Source organism: Haliotis rufescens, unplaced genomic scaffold, assembly GCF_023055435.1.
Source record: "Haliotis rufescens isolate VD_foot unplaced genomic scaffold, xgHalRufe1.0.p SCAF_8, whole genome shotgun sequence".
NCBI lineage: Eukaryota > Metazoa > Mollusca > Gastropoda > Lepetellida > Haliotidae > Haliotis > Haliotis rufescens.
Window position 1 is genome coordinate 29,779,248 of NW_025964372.1, and position 26,113 is coordinate 29,805,360.

General features: G+C 40.3%; 1 protein-coding gene across 10 annotated transcripts in view; it reads left to right on the forward strand.

Moving 5' to 3' along the window:
- Positions 1 to 24,613, forward strand: part of LOC124145558 (rap guanine nucleotide exchange factor 1-like) — a 139,317-nt gene extending 114,704 nt beyond the window's left edge. For 8 of the 10 annotated variants that reach the window (XM_048389917.1, XM_048389915.1, XM_048389914.1 and 5 more), the window contains 11 exons: positions 402 to 477; positions 2,395 to 2,424; positions 7,673 to 7,841; positions 9,318 to 9,509; positions 10,255 to 10,339; positions 11,110 to 11,204; positions 11,866 to 11,944; positions 13,128 to 13,229; positions 13,649 to 13,746; positions 15,601 to 15,732; positions 16,171 to 24,613. In XM_048389917.1, coding sequence (XP_048245874.1) covers positions 402 to 477; positions 2,395 to 2,424; positions 7,673 to 7,841; positions 9,318 to 9,509; positions 10,255 to 10,339; positions 11,110 to 11,204; positions 11,866 to 11,944; positions 13,128 to 13,229; positions 13,649 to 13,746; positions 15,601 to 15,732; positions 16,171 to 16,309 — 1,197 coding nt within the window. In that variant the 3' untranslated portion in view covers positions 16,310 to 24,613. The remainder of the gene's footprint in view (positions 1 to 401; positions 478 to 2,394; positions 2,425 to 7,672; positions 7,842 to 9,317; positions 9,510 to 10,254; positions 10,340 to 11,109; positions 11,205 to 11,865; positions 11,945 to 13,127; positions 13,230 to 13,648; positions 13,747 to 15,600; positions 15,733 to 16,170) is intronic. The other 2 variants (XM_048389918.1, XM_048389922.1) reach the window with 1 other exon arrangement.
- The last annotated feature ends 1,500 nt before the right edge of the window (positions 24,614 to 26,113 follow it).

Here is a 26,113-nt window from a genome sequence, read left to right on the forward strand (position 1 = left end):
GAGTTGCAGATGAACACAGGCAGTTTGCTGCGCTCCGCAATTTCAACAATCATGACGATCGGGTCAACGTCCAGTCAGCCTGCTTCTGCCTCAGATTTTTTAATCTTTTTGGTCTTTTTTCTGTCGGCTCATCCATTCATACTGTGTCCACATCTTATGTCAGTTGTTTACTTAGGGGATTGATCCCTGACAGGCATTTATTGTGTGGAATAGGGCAGAGGGCAGGTGGTATTATTACCCAAACAGGATGTCAGTAATAATATGCTAGTAATAATATGCTAGTCACCGATTGTTAATTGTTAGTTTAATTATTCACAATGTCAAGATGAAAGGTCGTTTGTGAGATAGATGCCGATAAACATTATTCTACAGTTACACAATTGTGTTATTCCATGTGACAGGGTGAAGATGGCCCCGACATCCGTGGCGGATGTATAGATGCACTGGTAGTACATGCCACAGCTGCTGGGAAATCAGGTACATGTTTCCTCAAAACTAATTTCTTATCAGTTTATAATAACTCTTCGGTGACTGTGAAACAAACTTTGATATTGACACACTTATGAAAGTAAATATATCTGGCTAAATCAGACATCAAAATATTATTTTGAGTTCAAGTACTGGTTTAAATTGGAGATGTTTTTGGCTGTTAATTGTCAACGTTAATAATTATTTTGGAATCGGCCACATTTTGTTCTTGTTGTGGAAGTATCAGAACATGTTTTACAGTTGTCTTTATTGAGTCATATCATATTTTCTGTACATCACATAGATAGGTGGTTTGTATACAGTGAAATCTTGTTAATCAGGACGATAAAGATCCTTGTGAAATTATCCAGAATAACAAATCTGGAATTCAAGAGACAAAGTAACATGCTCTTGACAATACCAGGAGTTTACTCAAAGCCCGGATTAGCATGGTTTCTCTGTATTCAGCGGACTTGAATCAATGATTGTGGGCCTACGAGCCAACATTGCACAACTGACATATCACAAAGACATAATACTTATAACTGGATTCTGTTTCTGATCGGTCGGCCATTTTGAATGTAGAGAATTATACCTTGACCCCCTATTATTTGCTCTCCACAAATGTTTTGTCTTGATTTGACTTGCAAGAGAGACTGGTTTGAAACATGTCTTGCCTGGCATCATTTGTCACTATGGCAATGGTAAGGGAGTAGTTATTAAGTTCAATGTAGGATAACAAACTCAGTTTTAAGACACATATAACACACACCATCCCACCCACCCAACCAAAGTATTATTAATGAAAAACAACTGAAAATTGCTCTGAAAATGTTCATCCTCTTATGTCAAATGCTAGTTATGATGTATACTACTCAAAAGAAGTTAAAGAACACCCGATTCTTTCATACTACTTTAGTTAAACTTGTTTGTTTGTTGTTTAACGCCGCACTCAGCAATATTCCAGCTATGTGACGGCGATCTGTAAATAATCAAGTCTGGACCAGACAATCCAGTTATTGACAACATGAGCAATGATCCACGCAAGTGGGATAGGATGACATGCATCAACCAAGTCAGCGAGCCTGACCACTAGATCCTGTTAGTTGCCTCTTACGACACACAATATGCGTTTTACGGCAAGCATGGGTTGCTGAAGACTCATGGCAGAATAACTATAGTTATATGAAGGAAACGGGTGTTCTTTAAATTCTTTTGTGTAGAAGTTGTCGAGTTGACTATTCTTTTATAGAAATCGTTATTTTGTTTGTTTTTGAAGAAAAATATTAAAATTAGATCTGTGTTTACTTGACTTGAACTCTAAGTCCACTGAGAAGTTACCTTCAAGACCCACTCACAAACAAGGAATTAAGATTGTTTTTCAATATTGAGCTATTGAACTGCTCCCTAGATCAGTGATGAAGACGTGTGACTGTAGAACCAGTCTCTCTTGGTAAAATGGTTCCATCCAAAACCCAAAGTCCGAGCCTAAAGGTGATCTGCAGGCAAAGACATTGTGTTTTACTGTTAAAGATATTTGTGAACTTTTACATTGAAAGAATTGTTTTCTGACATGCCTAGGAAATACATTTAACTTTCTGGCTGATTGTGGGTATTGGCAACTTGGCATCATGGGTAATATGATTCTTGTTTTCAAAAATATTTGACTATTTCACATTAACATATTATCACAACAAAACTGCTCTCATTTTGGTCATACATGCGCTATTTCCAAACTTCAATGAAGCTTAAGATTGAGTAACTTTAGCTTCATTAGTTTTGACTTTTGTTTTCTAGATATAATCGTTTTGAATTACAAAAGAAATATTTAGATTTTTGTGCGTACCCATGATGCGATTGTTTGATCCCGCCCCTCTCATGATCATGCTGCATGAACCAATCATTTCTCTGCATTCTTCACACAAGGCTCACAAGGCGATCTAGTTAACCAAGAAGGTAAGCTATAGAGAGTTATGTCCCTTCCTTAACCCATTCCTCAGTCAAACTAGCCAAGTTGATGGGAATGAGTGCTCTGTTATTTCATTTTTTTTTTTTGCTGCAATTTTGTTTGCATTGCTGAAATTGTTCACTTTTTTGTCTCTTTTTCTTTTTTTTTAAAGAACTGCTTATTTCGTGAAAATATGAATATTATATTTTTTAAGATATTGCTTCTTTAACACAAAATTGTTTGTTTTGGCAACTATTCGTTTGGAATAAGTGAATGACAATGCTAATCGAGAATTGTTAAGGAAAGTAACGGAGCACCTGAGTTTTGACAACATAAGGAAAGTTGTTGTCATTTCTCCTATGACCCGTGGACCCATTGTTGAGATTGTGACTTTGGGGCAGGACCGTTTTCCAGTATATATATCCATATTGTATCTGTATTGGTGGCTGTAGCAGAGATCTATTTCATTTCTCACATAACAGCATGACATTTTGGAATGTCTGACTTGGTTCAATTTCACCTGATATCATCATATACATGAACATCGTTTCCCCTGCGTGATGCTTTGCATTCATTGTCTGTTTTTCACTTTGGTGTATTTTCTTTTGTGTCATTTTCGTTGTTCTCTTGATATTGTGTCGGTAAAAAAACTGAAGGAATCTCTTACTAATATTCAGCAACAAAAATGTTGCATTATGGGTATGATTCCCTTGCCATTTCCCAATGACCTTGACCGTAACCTTGACTTTCCCAAACCTAATGTGCACATGACGTAGGAGAGGTATTGTTATATAACTGAATGTATATTTTTAAATATTGTGAGATCTTCCGTGTTTTCTGCCTGTCTCTCAAATTAAAACAACAAAACATTTAAAGAAATATCAAATAGTTGAATAGAGTAATGTCAATCATATGTTTTTCTGAAAAAATAATTTTGTCAGTATTTTATTTCCATTGCTTACTAACAAATGCAGAAACGCTGATTTTGATCTTTTCTCTCATTCAGCTGCAAAGTAAGAAATTGCTTATATTTCACGTCATACTCTTCCCCATCACTCACGACCTGGTATGCATAAATAGCTCTTTAGTTGAAAAAGTTTATTTTCTTTTATTACACAATGTCTCGTCTCTATGTGGCTGGAATACTGCCTATGTGACGTTAAGTAAGAACTCACTCACAAAACACTTAGTTTTATTTGTCTGGCTTAACTATGAGGACTGCATCATACTGATGATACCAACTTGATTTTCATGTATAGAGCATGCCATAGTGAATTGGCCAAGCTGGTGGTGGGTGCATTGTGAATGAGAATGGTAATTAATGCTTGCATTCTCACACATTTGGTGGGCTACTGGTTAATGGAATCTCACGTCTGGCTACTGGGTACATACATGTGATGGGGTTTGGGGAACAGGAATCTCACATCTGGTGGAGTTTGGGGGACAGGAATCTCACATCTGGTGGAGTTTGGGGGACAGGAATCTTGTGTCTGCTGGAGTTTTGGGTACAGGAATCTCTTGTCTGGTAAGGTTTTGGGTACAGGAATCTCACGTCTGGTGGGGTTTTGGGTATAGGAATCTCACGTCTGCTGGAGTTTAAGGTACAGGAATCCTGTGTCTGGTGGGGTTTGTGGTACAGGAATCTTGCATCTGCTGGGGTTTAAGGTACAGGAATCCCGTGTCTACTGGGGTTTGGGGTACAGGAATCTCACGTCTGCTGGGGTTTGGGGTACAGGAATCTCACATCTGGTGGAGTTTGGGGTACAGGAATCCTGTGTCTGCTGGGGTTTGGGGTACAGGAATCTCACATCTGCTGGGGTTTGGGGTACAGGAACCCGTCTGCTGGGGTTTCAGGTACAGGAATCTCTTGTCTGGTAAGGTTTTGGGTACAGGAATCTCACATCTGCTGGGGTTTGGAGTACAGGAATCCTGTGTCTGGTGGGGTTTGGGGTACAGGAATCTCATGTCTGCTGGGGTTTTGGGGTACAGGAATCTCTTGTCTGGTAAGGTTATGGGTACAGGAATGTCTTGTCTGGTAGGGTTTTGGGTACAGGAATCCCGTGTCTGCTGGGGTTTGGGGTACAGGAATCTCACACCTGCTGGGGTTTAAGGTACAGGAATCCCATGTCTGGTGGGGTTTGGGGTACAGGAATCTCACATCTGCTGGGGTTTGGGGTACAGGAATCTTACATCTGCTGGGGTTTCAGGTACAGGAATCCTGTGTCTGGTGGGGTTTGGGGTACATGAATCTCACATCTGCTGGGGTTTGGGGTACAGGAATCTTACATCTGCTGGGGTTTAAGGTACAGGAATCTCACATCTGCTGGGGTTTAAGGTACAGGAATCCTGTGTCTGGTGGGGTTTGGGGTACAGGAATCCCGTGTCTGCTGGGGTTTGGGGTACAGGAATCTCACACCTGCTGGGGTTTAAGGTACAGGAATCCCATGTCTGGTGGGGTTTGGGGTACAGGAATCTCACATCTGCTGGGGTTTCAGGTACAGGAATCCTGTGTCTCCTGGGGTTTGGGGTACAGGAATCTTGCATCTGCTGGGGTTTGGGGTACAGGAATCCTGTGTCTGCTGGGGTTTGGGGTACAGGAATCTTACGTCTGCTGGGGTTTAAGGTATAGGAATCTCACATCTGCTGGGGTTTTGGGTTCAGGAATCTCACATCTGCTGGGGTTTATGGGTACAGGAATCTCACGTCTGCTTGGGTTTCAGGTACAGGAATCCCGTGTCTGGTGGGGTTTGGGGTACAGGAATCTTACGTCTGGTGGGGTTTAAGGTATAGGAATCTCACATCTGCTGGGGTTTTGGGTACAGGAATCTCACGTCTGGTGGGGTTTGGGGTACAGGAATCTCACGTCTGCTGGGGTTTCAGGTACAGGAATCCTGTATCTGGTGGGGTTTGGGGTACAGGAATCTTGCATCTGCTGGGGTTTAATGTACAGGAATCCTTTGTCTGCTGGGGTTTGGGGTACAGGAATCTTACGTCTGCTGGGGTTTAAGGTACAGGAATCTCGCATCTGCTTGGGTTTAAGGTACAGGAATCCCGTGTCTGGTGGGGTTTGGGGTACAGGAATCTCACATCTTGTGGGGTTTGGGGTACAGGAATCCCGTGTCTGGTGGGGTTTGGGGTACAGGAATCTTACGTCTGCTGGGGTTTGGGGTACAGGAATTCTACATCTGCTGGGGTTTAAGGTACAGGAATCTAGCATCTGCTGGGGTTTGGGGTACAGGAATCCCGTGTCTGGTGGGGTTTTGGGTACAGGAATCCCGTGTCTGCTGGGGTTTGAGGTACAGGAATCCCATGTCTGGTGGGCAAGTGGGTACAAGATGATTACACATCAGAGGGAGCCACTGATGTGATGCAGGTTTTACATTGATGTGATAGAGCTGTAGATATAGCTGTTATTGAAGTGGAGAGAAAGAAAACCCAAAAGTTTTATCTTCAGATTTTTTTTCTTCAGAGTTAGTAGAATTAATTTTGATTTCCAAATGGCTGCAATTGTAACCATTTTGAGAAAGAATGAAGTGTTTTGTTTTCACTTGGCACTATTATCGGTAATTTAACCACACTTAAATCATACATTCTATTATCCTGATGCTACACCAAGAAAAAAGGAAAACATCCAGTGTGAGCATTCAGCCGTGTTATTAAGTGTCTGTAATGATGGGTCATTACAGTGGTATTTACCATGAATTACCTTGATGTGTTAATTGTGACATTTGCAAGGAATGTGTCAAAACAGATCAATGTTGTACATCTCTTGTTCCTATCTCTCTGTCTTCTGCCTGTCAACTGTGCGTGATAACGGTGTTGTGTGTGACGTTGTTGAACAGTAGCCGTGTGATACAGGGAAGTATCAAGCATGGGAAGGCTCATACATGTGATAACACCAAGACAATGTTCCATTCTTTGTCATGCAATGAATAACAGAAAACATTTGATCCTTTAGAACAGATTAATTTTATACTTGGTTTAAGAATCCCTCGGATAAAACAATTCAAATGAATTTTTTTTAAATGTAGTGGGTTTTTTTGGTTCCACAGACCAGTATGAAGTAAATTGTTAAATTATTTTGAATACTAATTTTAGAACCTGTTTAAAATGTATCTTAAAACATTCAGAACACGAATTATGATGAATCATGACAGATCTGTGTCTATGACTGAAGAGAGGTAACTCTAAACTTGCCTCAACATATCTACATACTTTTGTTTTGCCCTACCTACTTAGCATTGTAAGAAAATCAATATATTATTTGAAATTGAAATTGAGATTTTTTTCGACCAACCAAATTTTTTTGCCAAATATCTGTAAGCACCCTCAAAATAAGAGTCTGACCTTAGTCATTTTGATTAACCAAGAGAATTTGTAAATAATTAAGGACATATTCTTCACATCAGGGGCAAAATGGTCGCTGTGTCGCTTGGTGGTAAGAACCTTGGGTATTCATGAGGAAGACCTGCGTTTGATACCCCATCAGGGTACAATGTGTGAAGCACATTCTTGGTTTTGGTGATATAGCTGGAGTAATGGTAAGGGTGGAATAAAACCATTCTCACTTGATGGAATGTACAATACCAGTGTTTTGTTGTGACTGGAACTGGTCAATGGTAGATTATAACAAGGGAGTGGTCAATATTTGGACATTATTTTGATTTTTACTAAGGAGAATGTCCTGAACGTATTCTATTTGTCTGCAGGAGGTTGAATTGTTACGTATGTACTGTATGATTGTGGCTGATGGTGAGGTCACTTGATGTGACGGTAATGGGGGGGATAAGGAAGAGGAAGTGAGAACAAGTTTTGATTAACTGAGAGTATGCGACTAGTTGTTAGGAATATTGCATTCTATAAAATGACAGATGTGATCTGAGACTACATGATGTTTTTTAAAGTTAAGAATATTGCAGAAGATGAAATTAGGAGGGTCTGAGAGTATGTGACAAGTTGTTGGGAATATTGCATTGGATACAATTATAGAGAAGAAAGAAACTAATATGAATCTTTATATATTTAGGGTAGGAGTTTTGAAATTGTTCAAAAGTGAATTTGAAGCTTAGTTAAAAAATCATAAATGGCAAATTTCTCTTTTTCTGTGCATTTTCTTGGAAATCTGTGATGCGGGTGATTTAGTTAATGTGAGGAAGATACCTTTTGTTGAATCAGGAATCAAGTGGTCATCTCTCGACCGTGCCAGGAACTTGTGTTTTCGTTACATTCAACTGGCAGGACTATGCCTGTTTTCAGAGTTCATCTACCAGGAGGCGTTCCTGACAACCTACCGGACGTTCATCGTCTGCAAGGAGCTGATAGATAAGCTGCTGTACCGCTTCTACAAGTTCCAGCACGTCAAGGACAAGAAGAGACTCTCCCGGAATGCTTTCTCCCTCCTCATTAGGGTGGTGGATGAACTGGGGTAGGTGAACAGAATACGGAGGAAGCCATGATGGCTGGTTGCTTCTATGTTTGTTTGTTTGTTTCAGGGTTAGAAATTGGCACTAGTCCTGTAGTCCTGGCCAAACTGCCCAATAGTAAAGGTATCATAAGGACTAGTAGAAATTTGCCATTTTTAAGGGTTTTGCTATATGTTATCATTATAAGGACTAGTGGACTGAAACTGTTAGTTTCTACATCTGTGTTTGTTTGTTTGTTTGTTTGTTGTTTAACGCAGCACTCAGCAATATTCCAGCTATATGATGGCGGTCTGTAAATAAAGGAGTCTGGACCAGACAATCCAGTGATTGACATCATGAGCATCTATCCACGCAAATGGGATATGATGACATGCATCAACCATGTCAGCGAGCCTGACCACCCCATCCCGTTAGTTGCCTCTGACGACAAGCATAGTCGCCTTTTACGGCAAGCATGGGTTGCTGAAGATCTATTCTACCCCGGATCTTCACGGGTCTGCTTCTATGGGACACTGTGTAGTTGCATCAGGTTATGATGACTGTTGGGTTGTCCATTGGTCTAAAGCGTTGCAATTTGCTGTGTAGAATTGTGTCCCTTAGAGACACCAGGATCAAGTGGTTGTGGGTTCAGAGTGTACATGGGTGTTTAAAGAACTACCCTTTTGAGTATAACCAAAAAAGAAAAGTGCAGACTACTGGTAGAAAGAATAGATATAATGACATTTAGAGTATACAAGGTTATTATACCCCTGACCTTTTAGGTCGCTGCTATATGGTTATAGCAAGGTTCCATCCGTCCATCCGTCTGTCCGTCCGAAAACTTTGTCCGCGCGATTTCTCTGAAACTATTCAGTGGATTCATCTCAAACTTAGTACATATAACCTGTGTCATGGAGGGGTGCAGTCAAAAGAAAAATTGTTTTTATTAATTTTCCATTTTTTTATGAATTTTTCAAACCCTAACCCTATCCATTATTTAATTTGAAACTACTGACACACTAGGCGGGTCGGGGGTATGAGTAAGCCACGCTCACTTTTGCCCTTGTTTAATAATGAAGATGGGTGTTTAAAAATGAAATGAGATTGAAAATTAATACAATAATAGTTTTGACGTATCTCCATACAACTTATTACATGGAGATTAAATTGAATTATAATTTGCATTCAAAATTAATGCAGTAATAGTTTCCATACAATTCATCACAAGAAATGTTTTTGAATGTTTGTAATTACATACAATAATTGTTTTGAAATTGTATTAAATGCTAGTTTCCTTACATCTTGTTATAGGGAAATACAGTTAAATTATTATGGGTGTTTGAAGTGGCTACGTTAAACATTTTGAAGTATTAATGATAATCAATGCTGGTTTCGATACACCGTGTTAAAGGGAATTGTAATTGAATGAATGTTCAGATGAAATACATTAATAGTGTGGAAATATTAATCACTGCTGAATTACACACAACTTGTTACAGGTACATGGAGTTAGAAGAAGAAGTGGTTCGGCGGATGATGGACCTGGTATATGAACTGGTCTGTCAGGGAGAGTTGATGCTGGCAAGGATTCTTCGCAAGAAAATTATCGAGAAGTGTGAGCAGCGTCAGAAGATCCTTGCTGACAATGCCAACACCGTGACCCCCGTACAGTCAATCCAGCTGTCTCAGAAGTAAGAGAGATAATGCACTGCAGTGTTCAGAACAAAGCGCGAAAGTCAAGTGCTTCTTGCCATTACCATCGTGTTAACAGTTAGAAACTTAAGGGTCCCTAGATTCAGGTGCTCTAGGAACAAACCTCAAGGAACCCCACAACCCCTGTAATTTTGATCACTGCCCTGCATGGCAGTTACCATCATGAGGATTGCCTTTTGGGATATTGTTGCAATGTATTGTTTGTTGTTAACTGCCAATCAGAAATTTTCCAGCTATATGATGGCAGTCTTTAAGTAATTGTAGACAATCCGGTTATTGACATCATGAGCACCGATCTACACTGTTGGGAGACCCGTGAAAATCGGGGGTAGAATAGGTCTTCAGCAACCCATGCTTGCCGTATAAGGCGACTGTGCTTGTTGTAAATATAAGAGGCGACTAATGAGATTGTGTGGTCAGGCTTCCTGACTTGGTTGATGCATGTCATCGTAACCCATTGCAAAGATCGTTGCTCATAATGTCAATCACTCGATTGTCTGGTCCAGACATGATTATTTACAGACCACCGTCATATAGCTGGAATATTGCTGAGTGCGCCGTAAACAACAAACAAACACATTTGGGATTCGATAATATGCATCAACCATAACTGCTAGTCTGACCACTAAAAGAACGCCATGTTTAATATTGTGCCTGGCAAACATGTAGATGTACAAAAGTTTCAGATCCAGTAGTCACATGATATTCCTCCTCCTCTTTCAGCCTGCCAGACCTTCTCCACTTCAAGTCTCAGGAGATCGCAGAACAGATGACGCTCATGGATGCTGAACTGTTCCAGAAAATAGAGGTCAGGAAAGTTTTGTTTTCGTGCCAATATTTGTGTTTGTGTTTGTGTTTGTGTTAAAACTAAGTTGAGTTTGCAAATATCTTTTGTATGAGTAATATAATATTTTGTAATATTATTATTCCTGCGATCCTACCTCTATAAAAAAAATTCTGTAATTTGGCTATCATCTCACTATAAAATCTTCAGATTTTCGACAGAAGTCCTCTTCACTGTAAACTATCCATAATCTGTTAGGCAAGTAATGGTATCTAGCTTGCCTCTTGTGCATGTGAAGGCGGAAAACCTCACATGGCTTATGCCATAAATCGTGTATTTTGGTTGTCGTCACAAGGAAATATGGGATAATCTTCCACTGAGCTGCCATTATATTTGTGTCCTTGTTCCTGCTTGTGACGTCATCACAGGACCCTTTCAGATCGTCTTCGGGGCACGAACAGTGTCAGTGACATATGTCACTTCCGGTTCCGATGACATCATTTCCTGTTCTTATGACATCATTTCCTGTTCTTATGACATCACCCCCCGTTATTATTTGGCTTGTGTTTGTGTTCAGCTGAGTTTATGTTGCAAATACTGTATTTTTTGTAGTGTTATTTTATTACTATAAATGGCATAAAACCCAACTCACAATAGAATTTATTAAGACTCGTGTGTACTTAAATTTTACTGTAATAAAATGACTATTAGAGTTTTCTGAGCTCAGTTTAGACACAGTTTTAGTATGGAGACCTTGACAGACGGAGTCAGTATTAACCCTTGGCTTTCTGCAGATTCCTGAGGTTCTGTTGTGGGCCAAGGAACAGTCTGAGGAGCTGAGCCCCAACCTGACCCACTTCACTGAACACTTCAACAAGATGTCGTATTGGTAGGTGTAATCTCACTTCACTGAACACTTCAACAAGATGTCGTATTGGTAGGTGTAATCTCACTTCACTGAACACTTCAACAAGATGTCGTATTGGTAGGTGTAATCTCACTTCCCTGAACACTTCAACAAGATGTCGTATTGGTAGGTGTAATCTCACTTCACTGAACACTTCAACAAGATGTCGTATTGGTAGGTGTAATCTCACTTCACTGAACACTTCAACAAGATGTCGTATTGGTAGGTGTAATCTCACTTCACTGAACACTTCAACAAGATGTCGTATTGGTAGGTGTAATCTCACTTCACTGAACACTTCAACAAGATGTCGTATTGGTAGGTGTAATCTCACTTCACTGAACACTTCAACAATATAGATTGTCCTGAGGTTCTCAAGGGTGTCAGTGGACAATGTTAGTGGAATGAATTTATCTTACTGCACACTCATTCGAATCGGTAAGAATACCACAGTTATGCTTTTATCTATTTGGTTCATTTGCAGACGACAGAAAACAAACTTAGAGTTATTCCCCCTTGATATATTTCATGCAGAAAATTTGGTAAACATACAGAAAATGGTGTCTTTCATCAGTAATTCGAGAAATATGTAATTGCTGATTTGGTTTATTTGAGCCCTTTCTGACCTCAAATATATGTTCAGGTGTCGCACACGCATCCTGACGCAAGAAGACCCCAAGGAGAGAGAGAAGTACCTCATCAAATTCATCAAGATAATGAAGGTTAGTGTCATCCCTAAATCACCACAACCGCCTCCGTGGTCTAGTGGTAGAGCTTCCGCCAGGAGAGCTGAAGGTCCGGGGTTCGATCCCCGGCGGCGTCATACCAATAGACGTTAAAAGACGGTACTTGTTGTTACCCTGCCTGGCGCTAAAAGGGCTAAAACATGGACTTGTTGGCTCGGAGTCAGTACACAGTGTCTGGGTGGGGTATTCATGTTAAACTGCAGCATGGTATCTCAGTGGGCTAGCACTATAAATCGGCATCAGTCCGGACTAGTACAAGCAGCCACACACACACAAGTGCATGCACGTCGCTATATAAGTGCAATAATCTTTGACGCAACGTTAAACCCCATTTCACCTCACCTAAATCACCACACACCCAAGTAGGGCTCTCAAGGGTAATCGTGTATTGAAGCACACGTGTAGTTTACATTCCCTGACTGCCTCCCTGGTCTAGTGCATAGAGTATTGCCTGGAGAACGGAAGGTCAGTGGTTCATCACCAGTCACTTGAGACCAGAAGATGTCCGACGTAATAAGCACCCCGCTCTAATAAGCACCCACGTCGAGATTTGCTAACATATTGGCTAGTGAACAATCCCAATTAGCACCCCTTCCGACCCCTTTTCACATATATTACGCACTGCTTCCTTCCCCAATTCGCGTATAATACGCACTCGTGTGTTATGTGCATCCTTTATTATTGGCAATTAAATTCTGGAAAAATATAACTGTCGTACACAAACATTTCAGGCTGTCAGCATAAACCACGAAATTTATCTTTCAACTCCAAAATAACATTCTAATAAGAGCCCCCTATTTCTAGTTTTGAGAGCGCCCTGGGCGCTTATTACGTCGAATACGGTACTTGCTTTTATCCTGTCTGGCGCTCATCATTAAGGGATATTACCCCGGACCTGTCCACTTGGAGTCAGTATACTGTGTCTGGGTGGGGTATTCTATTTAAGTTGGTATTTCCGCTTTTTAAAGTGTGCAGTGATGCTGTCTTATTGTTGATAGTCTTTTGGAGATATAAATGTGAAATTAATTAATGCGAGCAAAGAACTTTTTGTTCACACTCACAGTAATTTCAAGATTTACTGTGTGGTTTTAAAACATTGTAAAGTCTGTGTCATGCAATATGACAACAGATTCCAATGTGTCGTGTACGATTATTGCAGCACCTGAGGAAGATGAGCAACTTCAACTCATACCTGGCCATTCTGTCTGCTCTTGATTCGGCACCAGTGAGGAGACTTGAGTGGCAGAAGCAAAACTTAGAGGTATGTTTCCTAGCTCCGGAGAGTTACCTCCCTTGACAGCTGTTTTAATTGTACTCTCTTGCCTTGTTTGACACCTCGTTCCTCTTTACCTTAAGTTTCTGCTGTTGTAACAGATGGATGTAGATGTAGGTTATCTAAATACTGAGACACTTTCACTGTCAAACAGCTCGCCTCACATCGTTTTGTTGTCCAAAGTACCAAGAAAGTCAGTCATTATTTGTGTTCCTTAGTTTTTTCACTTGATCCAAACATTCAATATGTACACTCATGTGTTGAGCAGTTTGTTTGGAAATACATGTAGAAAAATGAAATATGAAATACCTCCTCCTCACAGTTTTGAAAAATTTGGATTATTGTTGACACTTAATACGTTGTTGATACTGGGACTGTTTTGACCACTGGATGTTGTTGTATTTCAGGCTCTGAAAGAGTTCTGTCAGTTGATTGACAGTTCTTCATCATTCCGTGCATACAGACAAGCACTCTCCGAGACGGAGCCTCCATGTATACCGTACCTGTGAGTATTCCTCAGACTTGTCACGGACATGAATCATTATGTTACGTAGGACATATGTCATGATGTTATGTAAGACATGTGTCATGATGTTACGTAAGACACGTGTCATGATGTTACGTAGGATATATGTCATGATGTATAGGACATGTGTCGTGATGTAGGACGTGTCATGATGTTATGTAAGACATGTGTCATGATGTTACGTAGGATATATGTCATGATGTATAGGACATGTGTCGTGATGTAGGACGTGTCATGATGTTATGTAAGACACGTGTCATGATGTTACGTAGGACATATGTCATGATGTTACGTAAGACACGTGTCATGATGTTACGTAGGACATATGTCATGATGTTACGTAAGACACGTGTCATGATGTTACGTAGGATATATGTCATGATGTATAGGACATGTGTCGTGATGTAGGACGTGTCATGATGTTATGTAAGACATGTGTCATGATGTTACGTAGGATATATGTCATGCTGTTGTGTAGAACATGTGTCATGATGTTATGTAGGACATGTGTCATGATGTTATGTAGGACGTGTGAAGTGATGTAGGACGTGTCATGATGTTGTATAGGACATGTGTCATGATGTCATGTAGGACATGTGACATGATGTAGGACGTGTCATGATGTTGTGTAGGACGTGTCATGATGTTACGTAGGACATGTGTCATGATGTAGGACATGTATCGTGATGAAGGACATGTATCGTGATGTAGGACATGTGTCATGATGTAGGACATGTATCGTGATGTAGAACATGTGTCATGATGTAGGACATGTGTCATGATGTTATGTAGGACATGTGTCGTGATGTAGGACATGTATCGTGATGTAGGACATGTGTCATGATGTAGGACATGTATCGTGATGTAGAACATGTGTCATGATGTAGGACATGTGTCATGATGTTATGTAGGACGTGTCATTATGTTGTGTAGGACATGTGTCATGATGTTATGTAGGACATGTGTCGTGATGTAGGATGTGTCATGATGTTACGTAGGACATGTGTCATGATGTTACGTAGGACATCCGTCATGATGTTGTATAGGACATGTGTCATGATGTTGGGTAGAAATTGTAACATGGTATTTCGTAGGACATGTGTCATGATGTTACTTAGGACATGTATCATGATGTTATGTAGGACATCCGTCATGATGTTATGTAGGACATGTGTCATGATGTTATGTAGGACATGTGTCAAGATGTTATGTAGGACACGTGTCGTGATGTAGGACGTGTCATGATGTTACGTAGGACATGTGTCATGATGTAATGTAGGACATAATGTCATGATGTCATGAGATCCGTGACGATCTGGAGTAGAATAGGTCCTCAGCAACCCATGCTTGCCATAAAAGGCGACTTTGCCTGTCGTAAGAGGCGATTGGGTTGTCAGGCTCGCTGACTTGGTTGATGCATGTCATCGTATCCCACATGTGTGGATCGATGCTCATGATGTCATATTGCTGAAATATAGCTAAGTGCAGTATGCAATTCACTATACAGAGTTATGTCACTTAGACGTGCCATTATCCGCTGATCACTGTTTCAAATTGCAGATTTCCCTGATTTTGATGCTCAGTTTTACAATCATACCCTGCTTGTGGTTTCACTAATCTGCCTTTCCACCGGCATTATGCATGAGTTGACCTCAGTAATGTTGAAAATATCATTAAACCTCACTCACACGGCGGGGACACAAGGGCCCATGTTGTCAAGGGAACCGCAATTGGCTGTGTCCCTTGGGCATGCCAGAAACCTGGGTTTGAATCCTGGTTCGCCCTGATTATGTTTTTTCTCTCACTGGCATTTCTACCTGGTTCTTGTTATAGAGGGTTGATTCTACAAGACCTGACCTTCATCAACATCGGCAACCAGGACCTCCTGCCCGACCACAGCATCAACTTCTCCAAACGTTGGCAGCAGTTCAACATCCTCGACAGCATGCGCCGATTTAAGAAGTGGTATGTGAACTTCAACAGATTTTTGTCGATTTCAGGTCAATAAATTTGGGCTCAGTTTTTGCTAGTCTATGTAGGTTGATTAATCTATGGGTCGCCATCCGAGGGCTGTGATATTGATGAACATGCCATGTAGCTCACGTTGTCACTCCATTTCTATTTCTCAGTTTTTCTTTCTGGCAGCTTTTGTAGCTCACCTGGTTCTGAATTATGAAGTGGATAGGTGGATCCAGAGGGGAGGGTCCATGGGGTCCGGACCAGCCCTTTTGAAAACCAAATGAAGTACAGTAGTATGTTGAAGGCAGTATAATTGAGGATTTCGATATTGCTGGATCCGCCCTTGAAGTGAGCTCATGGCATGGCAAACAATTTCGGAACTTCTCAATAATTGATTGCATTATTCTTTTTCAAGTGAGAGTGACATTTTCTTTTTATTTACAGCAACTATGAATTCAAGAAGAGTGAGAAAATATTGTCTATCATCAATGAGTTTGATGACTATTTATCTGAAGACCTTCTGTGGCAAATATCAGAGAAAATAAAACCAAGGGGAGGAAGAAAGAAAGTGGAAGTGGACTAAACACTTGACCAGATCCAAGAACTGTGGAAACCTGACGAAGTGCGAGATGAACAGATTGACAGATGCACATGCTGAGTGTCTTCCTATCAGAGGCCTTTTGCCCAGTCCAGACTGTGAAGCTTACAAGTTTTTGGGTTCCAAGTCGATCTCACTGGCCTCCTGACAATGACACATTAATAGGACCTTAACAGGACTATCTACAGAACTGCTGGATTGGTGAACAAACTTAGGCAGACTATGTGAGCTGTAGAACCCTACTCTTATTATTGACCTTGTGCGTCAAGTCAGTCATCTCCATGGACTCGCTCCAGTGCCACTTTGATAGGAATTAACAGGACTATCTACGGCACTGGTGGATTGGTGAACAAGTTAGGCAGACTGTGTGAGCTGTAGAACCCCACATTTGTTATAGACCTTGTCTGTCAAGTCAGTCATCTCCATGGACTCGCTCCAGTGCTACTTTGATAGGAATTAACAGGACTATCTACAGCACTGGTGGATTGGTGGATAGTTAGGCAGACAGTTAGGTAGACAATGCATGTGTGAAGCTACAACACCCCGCCATCTCCGTGGCCTCGTGACAATGCCACTTTCATAGGGCTATTTACATCACTGCTGGATTGGTGAACACAGTTAGGCAGACAATGCATGTGTGAAGCTTCAACACCCCACTATCTCCATGGCCTCGCAACAATGCCACTTTCATAGGGCTATCTACATCAATGCTGGATTGATGAATGCAGTTAACCTGACTGTACATTATTTCTGGATAGAAGTCCATCTTAAAAAAGAAGGTGCTTGTGTAGGGCTGCCTTGTGTGCTGAGCATATGCAGAGCATTGAGTTGACGTAAAGACCTACCCCGCTTGATGCAATATGTCTTGTTGAACTTTGAACAAACCCTAAGGGTATATGAGGTCAGAGGCAGGCAGAGTTGTGTCCCTTTGAAGCCAGGATCAACTGGTTCTGGGTTTGAATCCTGAATTCATCCACTTATGATACTTGGTCTGTTGCGACTATATGGGTTGGTAGGTTTCATTAAAGTGGTAAACGGCTATGACTTGCATTACTTTGGACTTGTCTCCCACTTTAAGCTGCAAAAGAAGTTAACGATGTCTGATATGTACTGAGACATTTAACCTAAGCACTCAGTTGCTCGATGTGTGTATTTGTTTGATGTGTGGAGGTATCATTCAGTTTGATACTTGGACAAGTTACCATGACACTGATGTAACCCTTCTTACAAATTTCAACATATCTTATGTTCATTGTGAGGAGAAATCAAAGAATGAAAAGTGGACATAATGGCCGATATTTCAAGCTAGAGAAAAGCACCAATTGTCTGGATATCTGCAGTGAATTTCAAGGAAGTAGTGAATGTTTTGCTGTGATTTTTATTGAGAATCTGAACACCTTGTATAGAAATCTTGATATGAAAATTGGATATTTGTGGCCTCTTGTCATTTACAGCATTCATATCATTGTTGGATTGTTAAATTTGTTTTTACCACTGAATACCAAAATGTGTATTTGTGTTGTCATTTCATGTTGAAATGAGTTTGACTTTTGATAAAGTGCGTTGCAGCCACTTGCACCTGGATATTTTAATCTGGGTTATCTGCTCTTGTGTGGAATGGTTATCACAAGGCAGTTGTGGATTGACCTTCTGCGAATCTTCTGGGTTATCTGCCCTTGTGTCGAAAGGTTATCACAAGGAAGTAGTGGATTGACCTTCGGCGAATCTTCTGGGTTATCTGCCCTTGTGTGGAAAGGTTATCACAAGGAAGTAGTGGATTGACCTTCAGCAAATCTTCTGGGTTATCTGCCCTTGTGTGGAAAGGTTATCACAAGGAAGTAGTGGATTGACCTTCAGCAAATCTTCTGGGTTATCAGCCCTTGTGTGGAAAGGTTATCACAAGGCAGTAGTGGATTGACCTTCAGCCAATCCGGGTTATCTGCCCTTGTGGTGAAAGGCTACAACAAGGCTGTGTGGAGCAGTGTATAGACTTTCAGCTACTCTGAAAGAATTATAGCGTTTAATAAGTTACAAATTGGCTGCCATATCTATATCCGGCCTATTGCCTGCATCACACCAGACACCAGATGGCGCTTCCCAACAATACCTGGAGGTTATAGTTACGAGATTTAATAATTGTTGTGTCAAAGATATTAAATTAGTTTATGCAATTTAGCCGATGACGAGTGTGTGTGATTAGATGTGTAAGAGCTGCCATATCTGTTGTTGTAACTTTGGCTGTTTCTGCAGGGATTAGGACAACAAATTGGAGATATTTATGCATAATGAATTGAAGATATTTGTATTTGTTGATTTGTTAATGCAACTAGTGGTTCACCACAGGGTACGAGTGCTGGATAGGACGGAATACAAGACTGTTTATGATTGTAGTAGACCCAATTCCCTTTGCCTCGAGTTGGGATGAGAAAGTGATATGCAGTTAGTCAGGCGATACTATCAAAAAAATCATTTCTCGTTTGGTGTTAGTCTTTATTAGGGCTGGGACGAGTCCAAATTTACCACCCAGGTACCCCACCCACCCCCTATTACCCGATACCTGCTGTAGGGTCAACAGTTGGGTATAAAATGTCCAATTAGGAATTGTTTTACCGAATATCTATAAAACAATCTGGTCATGCATACACTGAAGTTGACTGAAGCTGTATCTTTACTCAAAATGTCAGATGGAATGCGCGTATGGTCAGAAAGATATGTAGTGACTTGCAAGTAACCATGGAGTTGTATTTAACGATATATCAAGTGACTAACCACGGGTCTGGGTAGTCCTTTGGGTACACGGGTCCTACTTACTACCCCCCCGACCTGAGTGCCCGAGTTACCCGTCCCAGCCCTAGTCTTCATCCTGCTTGTTTACCTATGTATGCCAGAGAGAATACTGTAACTAAATCTGCAGGATTTGTGTCAGAGATCGTGGATACTACTTTGGCATCACATGGCAAGTTTCAGACATTTTTTAGGGAGAAAAAAACAGAAAATGTATTTTTATTTGATTTATTTTTTATTCCTTCTACCTAGACCAAGAAATAAAAAAAATCTTTTAATAAATCTGTTTATATTGGTGGATATTTTGTACATTTGTTTGATTTTTCTTTTGGTACGCATCTCTGTGAGAATCATTCAAAGCACATTTCCAGCAGATTTTTCCTTTCATGAACCAAAACAACCATCCACGTTTTGTTTTAAGGGGGATTGATATTCCACAGTCTTATTCCTGATAGGTAGAAGTTGTAGGTCGTGCCCCATGTGAAACTGTGACCATCTCGTTGTAGTTAGGGTACTGCTAGATTGATGTTCATAAAGAAGTTTGGGTTTAGCCGACCAATAACGTATGGATGGTCCAACTATGACTGCCTTTGACCCGATTCTCTTCAAGATCCTCATGTGTAATTAGATAAAGCTGGAACTTGTATCTTGATTGAAGTATGGCCGTCTGAGGTAAAGTGACTGTGTGACGCCTGACATTTTGGGGGATTTACGGATTTGATCGTGAAACATTTGGTCTGTAGGTCGATAAAAATAAAAATAAATGCATTGTACAGGATTTTTTTAATCATCTTAATGTTTGATCGGTGGGTAATAAAAAAATAATAAGGACAAATTATTGCTGGAAATTTTCTGTTTTAGTCATATAGAACCCTTGGATTATATTTATCTTTATTGTCAGCAGTTAACAAAACTTTTTCATGCTGTTATATTTTATTTCTGAATTTTGATTTTTAAGGTCGGATCTGTAAACCAAGCCAAAAAAAGTAAGGCCTAATTGTGACTTAATGAAGGAGTGAGTGAGTTGGGTTTAACGCCGCTTTTAACAGTGTTCCAGTTATATCGCGGTGTGTCCTGAGGAAGCATAATAAGCATGATAATTGCCTTTAGATGACATCATTGGTTTGTGTACCCAGCTTTCTCAGTGTGTCATAACAGTTCTTTCTCTAGGACATTGACGGATTGTATTCCAAAATGTCCTGGAGATTTAGTCCAATTTGGTTATGGTATTGACAAGTGTTCTCTCAAAAGATGCTAAAATTTGAAAATGTGCAATTGACATTTGTCTCTTGCCACATCATTGCGTTATGTCAGATCGCTCTGACATATTGAAATGTTTGATCATCTAGCAAAGGTGAAAGGTGAACTTCTGTAGTTCCTCTGGTTCTTGGCTCCATTCAAGAAAGTGTCACACAAAACAGAAATCCCATCTTCAGTGTAGTTACGTGGGTAGCATAGGTCTTCAGCAACCCATGCTTTCCGTAAAAGGTAACTATGCTTGTCGTAAGAGGCAACTAACGGGATCGGGTGGTCAGGCTCGCTGACTTGGTTGATGCATGTCATCATATCCCAATTGTGGGATCGATGCTCATGATGTCAATCACTGGATTGTCTGGTCCCGACTCGATTATTTACAGACCGCCATCATATAGCTGGAATATTGCTGAATGCTGCGTTAAATAACAAACAAACAATTCAATGAAGTTAGCTCGAGCCAATTTGGAATTAAGAATGATATTTACATGTATACTACTCATCTTCTGATAGGAGCGGTCAGGTAGTCTAGTGGTTAAAGTGTTCCCTCGTCACGCCGAAGACCTGGGTTCAATTCCCGAGATGGGTACAATGTGTGAAGCCCATTTCTGGTATCCCCCGCCGTGATATTGCTGGAATATTGCTAAAAGCGGCATAAAACCACACTCACTCACTCACTCACTCATCTACTGATAGGGGTAGTGAAATATTTTATGCCATATACATCTATGTGTCATAAGTATGGTTTGTCCTGGAATGTATGGTTCCCTATCATCCCTAGAGTATGTTTTAACATGTTGCATCTTTTGTTATCTGATTTCTGCATGGTCAGCATTTTCTTGCCTATTCACCATAAAGTACTCCCAGAAGAGTTAGGGACCACCCAATTCTTTCATATCACTGTTAGTTCATCAGGACATGATGGATTACTTCAGCCATGAAAGGGGCGGTCAGGTAGCCTAGTGGTTAAAGCGTTCGCTCGTCACGCCGAAGACCCGGGTTCGATTCCCGACATGGGTACAATGTGTGAAGCCCATTTCTGGTGTCCCCCGCCGTGATATTGCTGGAATATTGCTAAAAGCGGCGTAAAACCGTACTCACTCACTCACTCACTCAGCCATGAAAGAATCTGGTGGTCCTTTACCTTTTTTGAGCAGTATAGATGTCTAAGTGTTTTATATTGGACTAGATTTGTCGAGAAAATGTAAGGAGGACCACAATGTGTTAATTCTTAATTCACTTGTTAAGTGATTTGGTGAGACGATGATGTGAAATTATGATAGTAGCCTGAAACATGATTGCCTGTCCATCTTGTTTTGCACATGAGGCAGTGGCTTCTAGATCGCTTAGACTTGCACACATATGCAATGAAAGGATGCATGATTAGTGGAGATGTACAATCATGAATAAAAAAGATGGAAGTGACCTTCAAAGTGGCAAGATCATGTGACTTACTAACCTTTGACCTGTGTGGCTGGTCCACTTGCTGAAGATTAAAGGGAGAGAACTTGAGTCTGCTGGCAGACCACAAGAAAATACAGGCAAATGCTGTGTAGACCTGATGTAAATTGTAGAGATTGTGTATATGCATTTGTGTGCTACGATCGCATTATATTGGATGTGTGATCCTCACACACGTGATATGTTATAAATATTTGTACAGTGTGAAAGTTCATATTGAATGTTAGGTGTGTACAAATTGCCATCTGTACAGACCCCAAAGATATTTGACAGTGCTTTTTTGAAAAATTGATGTATTGCTCTGTTATGTATAATTGTCTAATTCCATAACTTATTTAATTCTTATTCATAGTTAATACCAGTTAATGTACAGGAAAGTCTTTATAAACATTTTTAAGATATGTATTTCAATTGTGAGAAATGCAACAGTGCTTTAAGACAAAGATTATCTGTCACAATCAACGGTTTGATATAATCTACTCAAGAGAAGTTACGTTATTTTGACATGACTGGTGGGTATGGGAACACAGCTTTCCAATTGTGGGTGTTTCTTAACTTCTTTTGAGTAGTATATATCCATTAAGTTAATCTGAAGATTGTGTTGTGCTCTCTATATCCACAAGTATTCACATGTTATATGCTAAAATGGCAGACACATTGGTTGGTGATAGGACACTACTGTTAAACAACTGGAGTGGTTCCCCTCAGAAGAGGTACCATATTTCCTCTATAAAGAGCCTGGACACTATTGACTTCATTTAGACCAACCCCCTGTCAGAGGCTAGCTCTTACCATGGCCCAGTCCTTTGTCCTTCTATATCTGTTTTAAGATGAGGGGGTACAGTGATTAACATTCAGATCAATTCCAGCCTGACTGGCTAGTCTATTAAATTGCCAGTCTAGCTAAAACGTTGCCAGTGTGACCTTTTTACTCTTATTGTTAGATTGGCATTCTAGGAGTTGGTGAGTGAGAAAACATACAACTTTATGGATAACAACTTCTGGTTTATGATGAAGTTGTCATAAAAGGTTGTATGATTTCTTTAACTCTTGACTGAATGAGAATAATTGATATTGTGCAAAATTGATCTCTACTTGAAATAATAATTGCCCATTTTCTGAGATATGTTGATGTTTGGTCATTCTCAAAATGCCATGATTTTTTTCTTAATTTAAGTTCATAACAATCTTTTAAAAAATGCAAATTTTTATGAATTTTTTAACTAAATCTACAAAAACGCAGAAAAGATTCAGTCTGACTTTAAAACTTGCATGTTGTAAAAGCTGACTGTCTGAGGCTGGTATTTGCAGCACTTGATGACAGCTCAGTTTAAAAAACTTTCTCATTTTCATGTAATGGGGAAAAAACATTAGGTGTAGTTGCTCTCACCCTTATTTGCAAACCCTACCCCTGGGCCAGACTTTTAATAGAGGAAAGATGGTAATCTGTGGCAAGAACATGGTACATGCTTTCAGTGTCTAGATGTTTTGTAATAACCAAGTGTTTCTTTTCAGGTTTCGGCATTGTGCCCGAGCTGACCTGACACCTCTTTGCCTGAATGTAAACGATGTAAAATATCCTAGATATATGGTGTGATTGACCATCTTTTAGGAATCACTATGCCTGCGATCATGTGATGGGTTTTAATACCTGATAAAACTTACCATTTCATGGATGATGTACACATTCAAATAGAGGCGTCTGTATTATTTTCGAACTTGCTTGTCACCTTATGTGCTGTAGTTGCCATCCAGTATGACATCTTTAAGAATCTTTCAGAGTTTGTATACTTGCTTTTCCAACAGTGGTATATTTGACATAACAGTCCTGTGAGGCTAATCTGCTTTCACCTGACTCTAGGTGGTGACGAGCAGTGTATAGAACCTGTACAGCATGACAAAGCCTGGCTCTGCCTGCGGATCTCCGTGTAGCCCATTTATTCATACCTCACTGGACACCTTGTGAAGTCTGGGGGCATTACCAACTTATTTTTCAAAGATTAGGCATTATTTCAACCTGAAGGAACCATAGATTGTATTGATGCTTTTAGTCTCCAGTAATTTGGTAGCTTTTATGTTAGTTGAGAACAAGATTATGTGAAAATTGTATACTGTAATAATTTACCTTATATGCTGTATTAAGGCCCTGCTCCCCTCGACTAACTTCTAGATCAATTTGTAAGTATAGTCGTTGTGAATGCCCCTACTACATGACTGTCCCTATTTTCCTATGTGTGTTCCATATTTTATTTCTTACAGAAAATCGTGTAGAAGGGGTATGATTACTTGGTAAATACTTTCGGACACATTTTAGTTCTGTTGCCATTTGAGCTAAGTTTTTTTTTAAATTATCTTGTGTAATAAGTGGCCCCCTCCTCTCCCTTATATATTTTCTAAGCACCTAGGGCATTTAATATGTTTATTATAGCAAATATGGTATGAATCATCTCTAAGATTAACAAAGATATTTTTGTTTAGTCACCACATGATCAAATGCTGTGCGATTGGATGAGAAAAGGGAGAATATTGTGTCATATTGACTGACTTGTTCAAGATGTTCCTCGAGTAACCCTGTTATTGGTGCAAGGATATGAATGGGTATTACATTTGAGGCATGCATATTTGGGCTACTTATCTATTTCTACTGTGGTCTGTATACTTGGAGTGAAACGGCTTCTGGGATGGTATAGATGTATGCAATTTTTCCTGTTTATTTATTTATTACAAGAACTGTGCAATGTTGATGTGCTGTTGTATCATTTGCAAACATGAATAAATGTCCTTTCAATATTTTATGCTGATGTTTTTATTGGCTAAGATGTCTAAAATATGGTGTTCTGGAAACTTGCTTCTTGAAGCTCATAAAGCATCTGCCCTGTGGGATCCTGGGTTAGAATAGGTCCCCAGCAACATATGCAGGTCTTAACAGGTGACCAAATGGATTGGGAGGTCAGACGCTGTGATATCTCACCCTGAAGTCATGGATCATTGCTCACAATATCAGTCAGTGGATTGATTGTCTGGTCCAGACTGAATTATTTACAGGCCACCATCCAATTCCTGGAATATCTTTTGTAGTGTTCCAGCTCTATTCACATTGTACACTAAGGATGGGATTCACATATTGTACTCTTCTGGGTCTCTGGGCTTGTTGATCTAACATGCAATCACTTGGCAACCCAGCCCCTCCACCCGAAGTGTGATCAATGAACATACTGAACTTCCTCCAGATAGATGACTGTAACACCAACTATCAAGTGGTGGTATCCAGATGGATGACTGTAACACCAACTATCAACCGGTGGTATCTGTAACACCAACTATCAACTGGTGGTATCCTGATGGATGACTAACACCAACTATCAACTGTTGGTATCCTGATGGATGACTGTAACACCAACTATCAACTGGTGGTATCCTGATGGATGACTAACACCAACTATCAACTGCTGGTATCCACATGGATGACTGTAACACCAACTATCAACCGGTGGTATCCTGATGGATGACTGTAACACCAACTATCAACTGGTGGTATCCAGATGGATGACTGTAACACCAAGTATCAACTGTTGGTATCCAGATGGATGACTGTAACACCAACTATCAACTGGTGGTATCCTGATGGATGACTGTAACACCAACTATCAACTGGTGGTATCCAGATGGATGACTGTAACACCAACTATCAACTGGTGGTATCCTGATGGATGACTGTAACACCAACTATCAACTGGTGGTATCCAGATGGATGACTGTAACACCAAGTATCAACCGGTGGTATCCTGATGGATGACTGTAACACCAAGTATCAACTGGTGGTATCCAGATGGATGACTGTAACACCAACTATCAACTGGTGGTATCCTGATGGATGACTGTAACACCAACTATCAACTGGTGGTATCCAGATGGATGACTGTAACACCAAGTATCAACCGGTGGTATCCTGATGGATGACTGTAACACCAAGTATCAACTGGTGGTATCCAGATGGATGACTGTAACACCAACTATCAACTGGTGGTATCCTGATGGATGACTGTAACACCAACTATCAACTGGTGGTATCCTGATGGATGACTGTAACACCAACTATCAACTGGTGGTATCCAGATGGATGACTGTAACACCAAGTATCAACCGGTGGTATCCACATGGATGACTGTAACACCAACTATCAACCGGTGGTATCCTGATGGATGACTAACACCAACTATCAACTGGTGGTATCCAGATGGATGACTGTAACACCAAGTATCAACTGTTGGTATCCTGATGGATGACTAA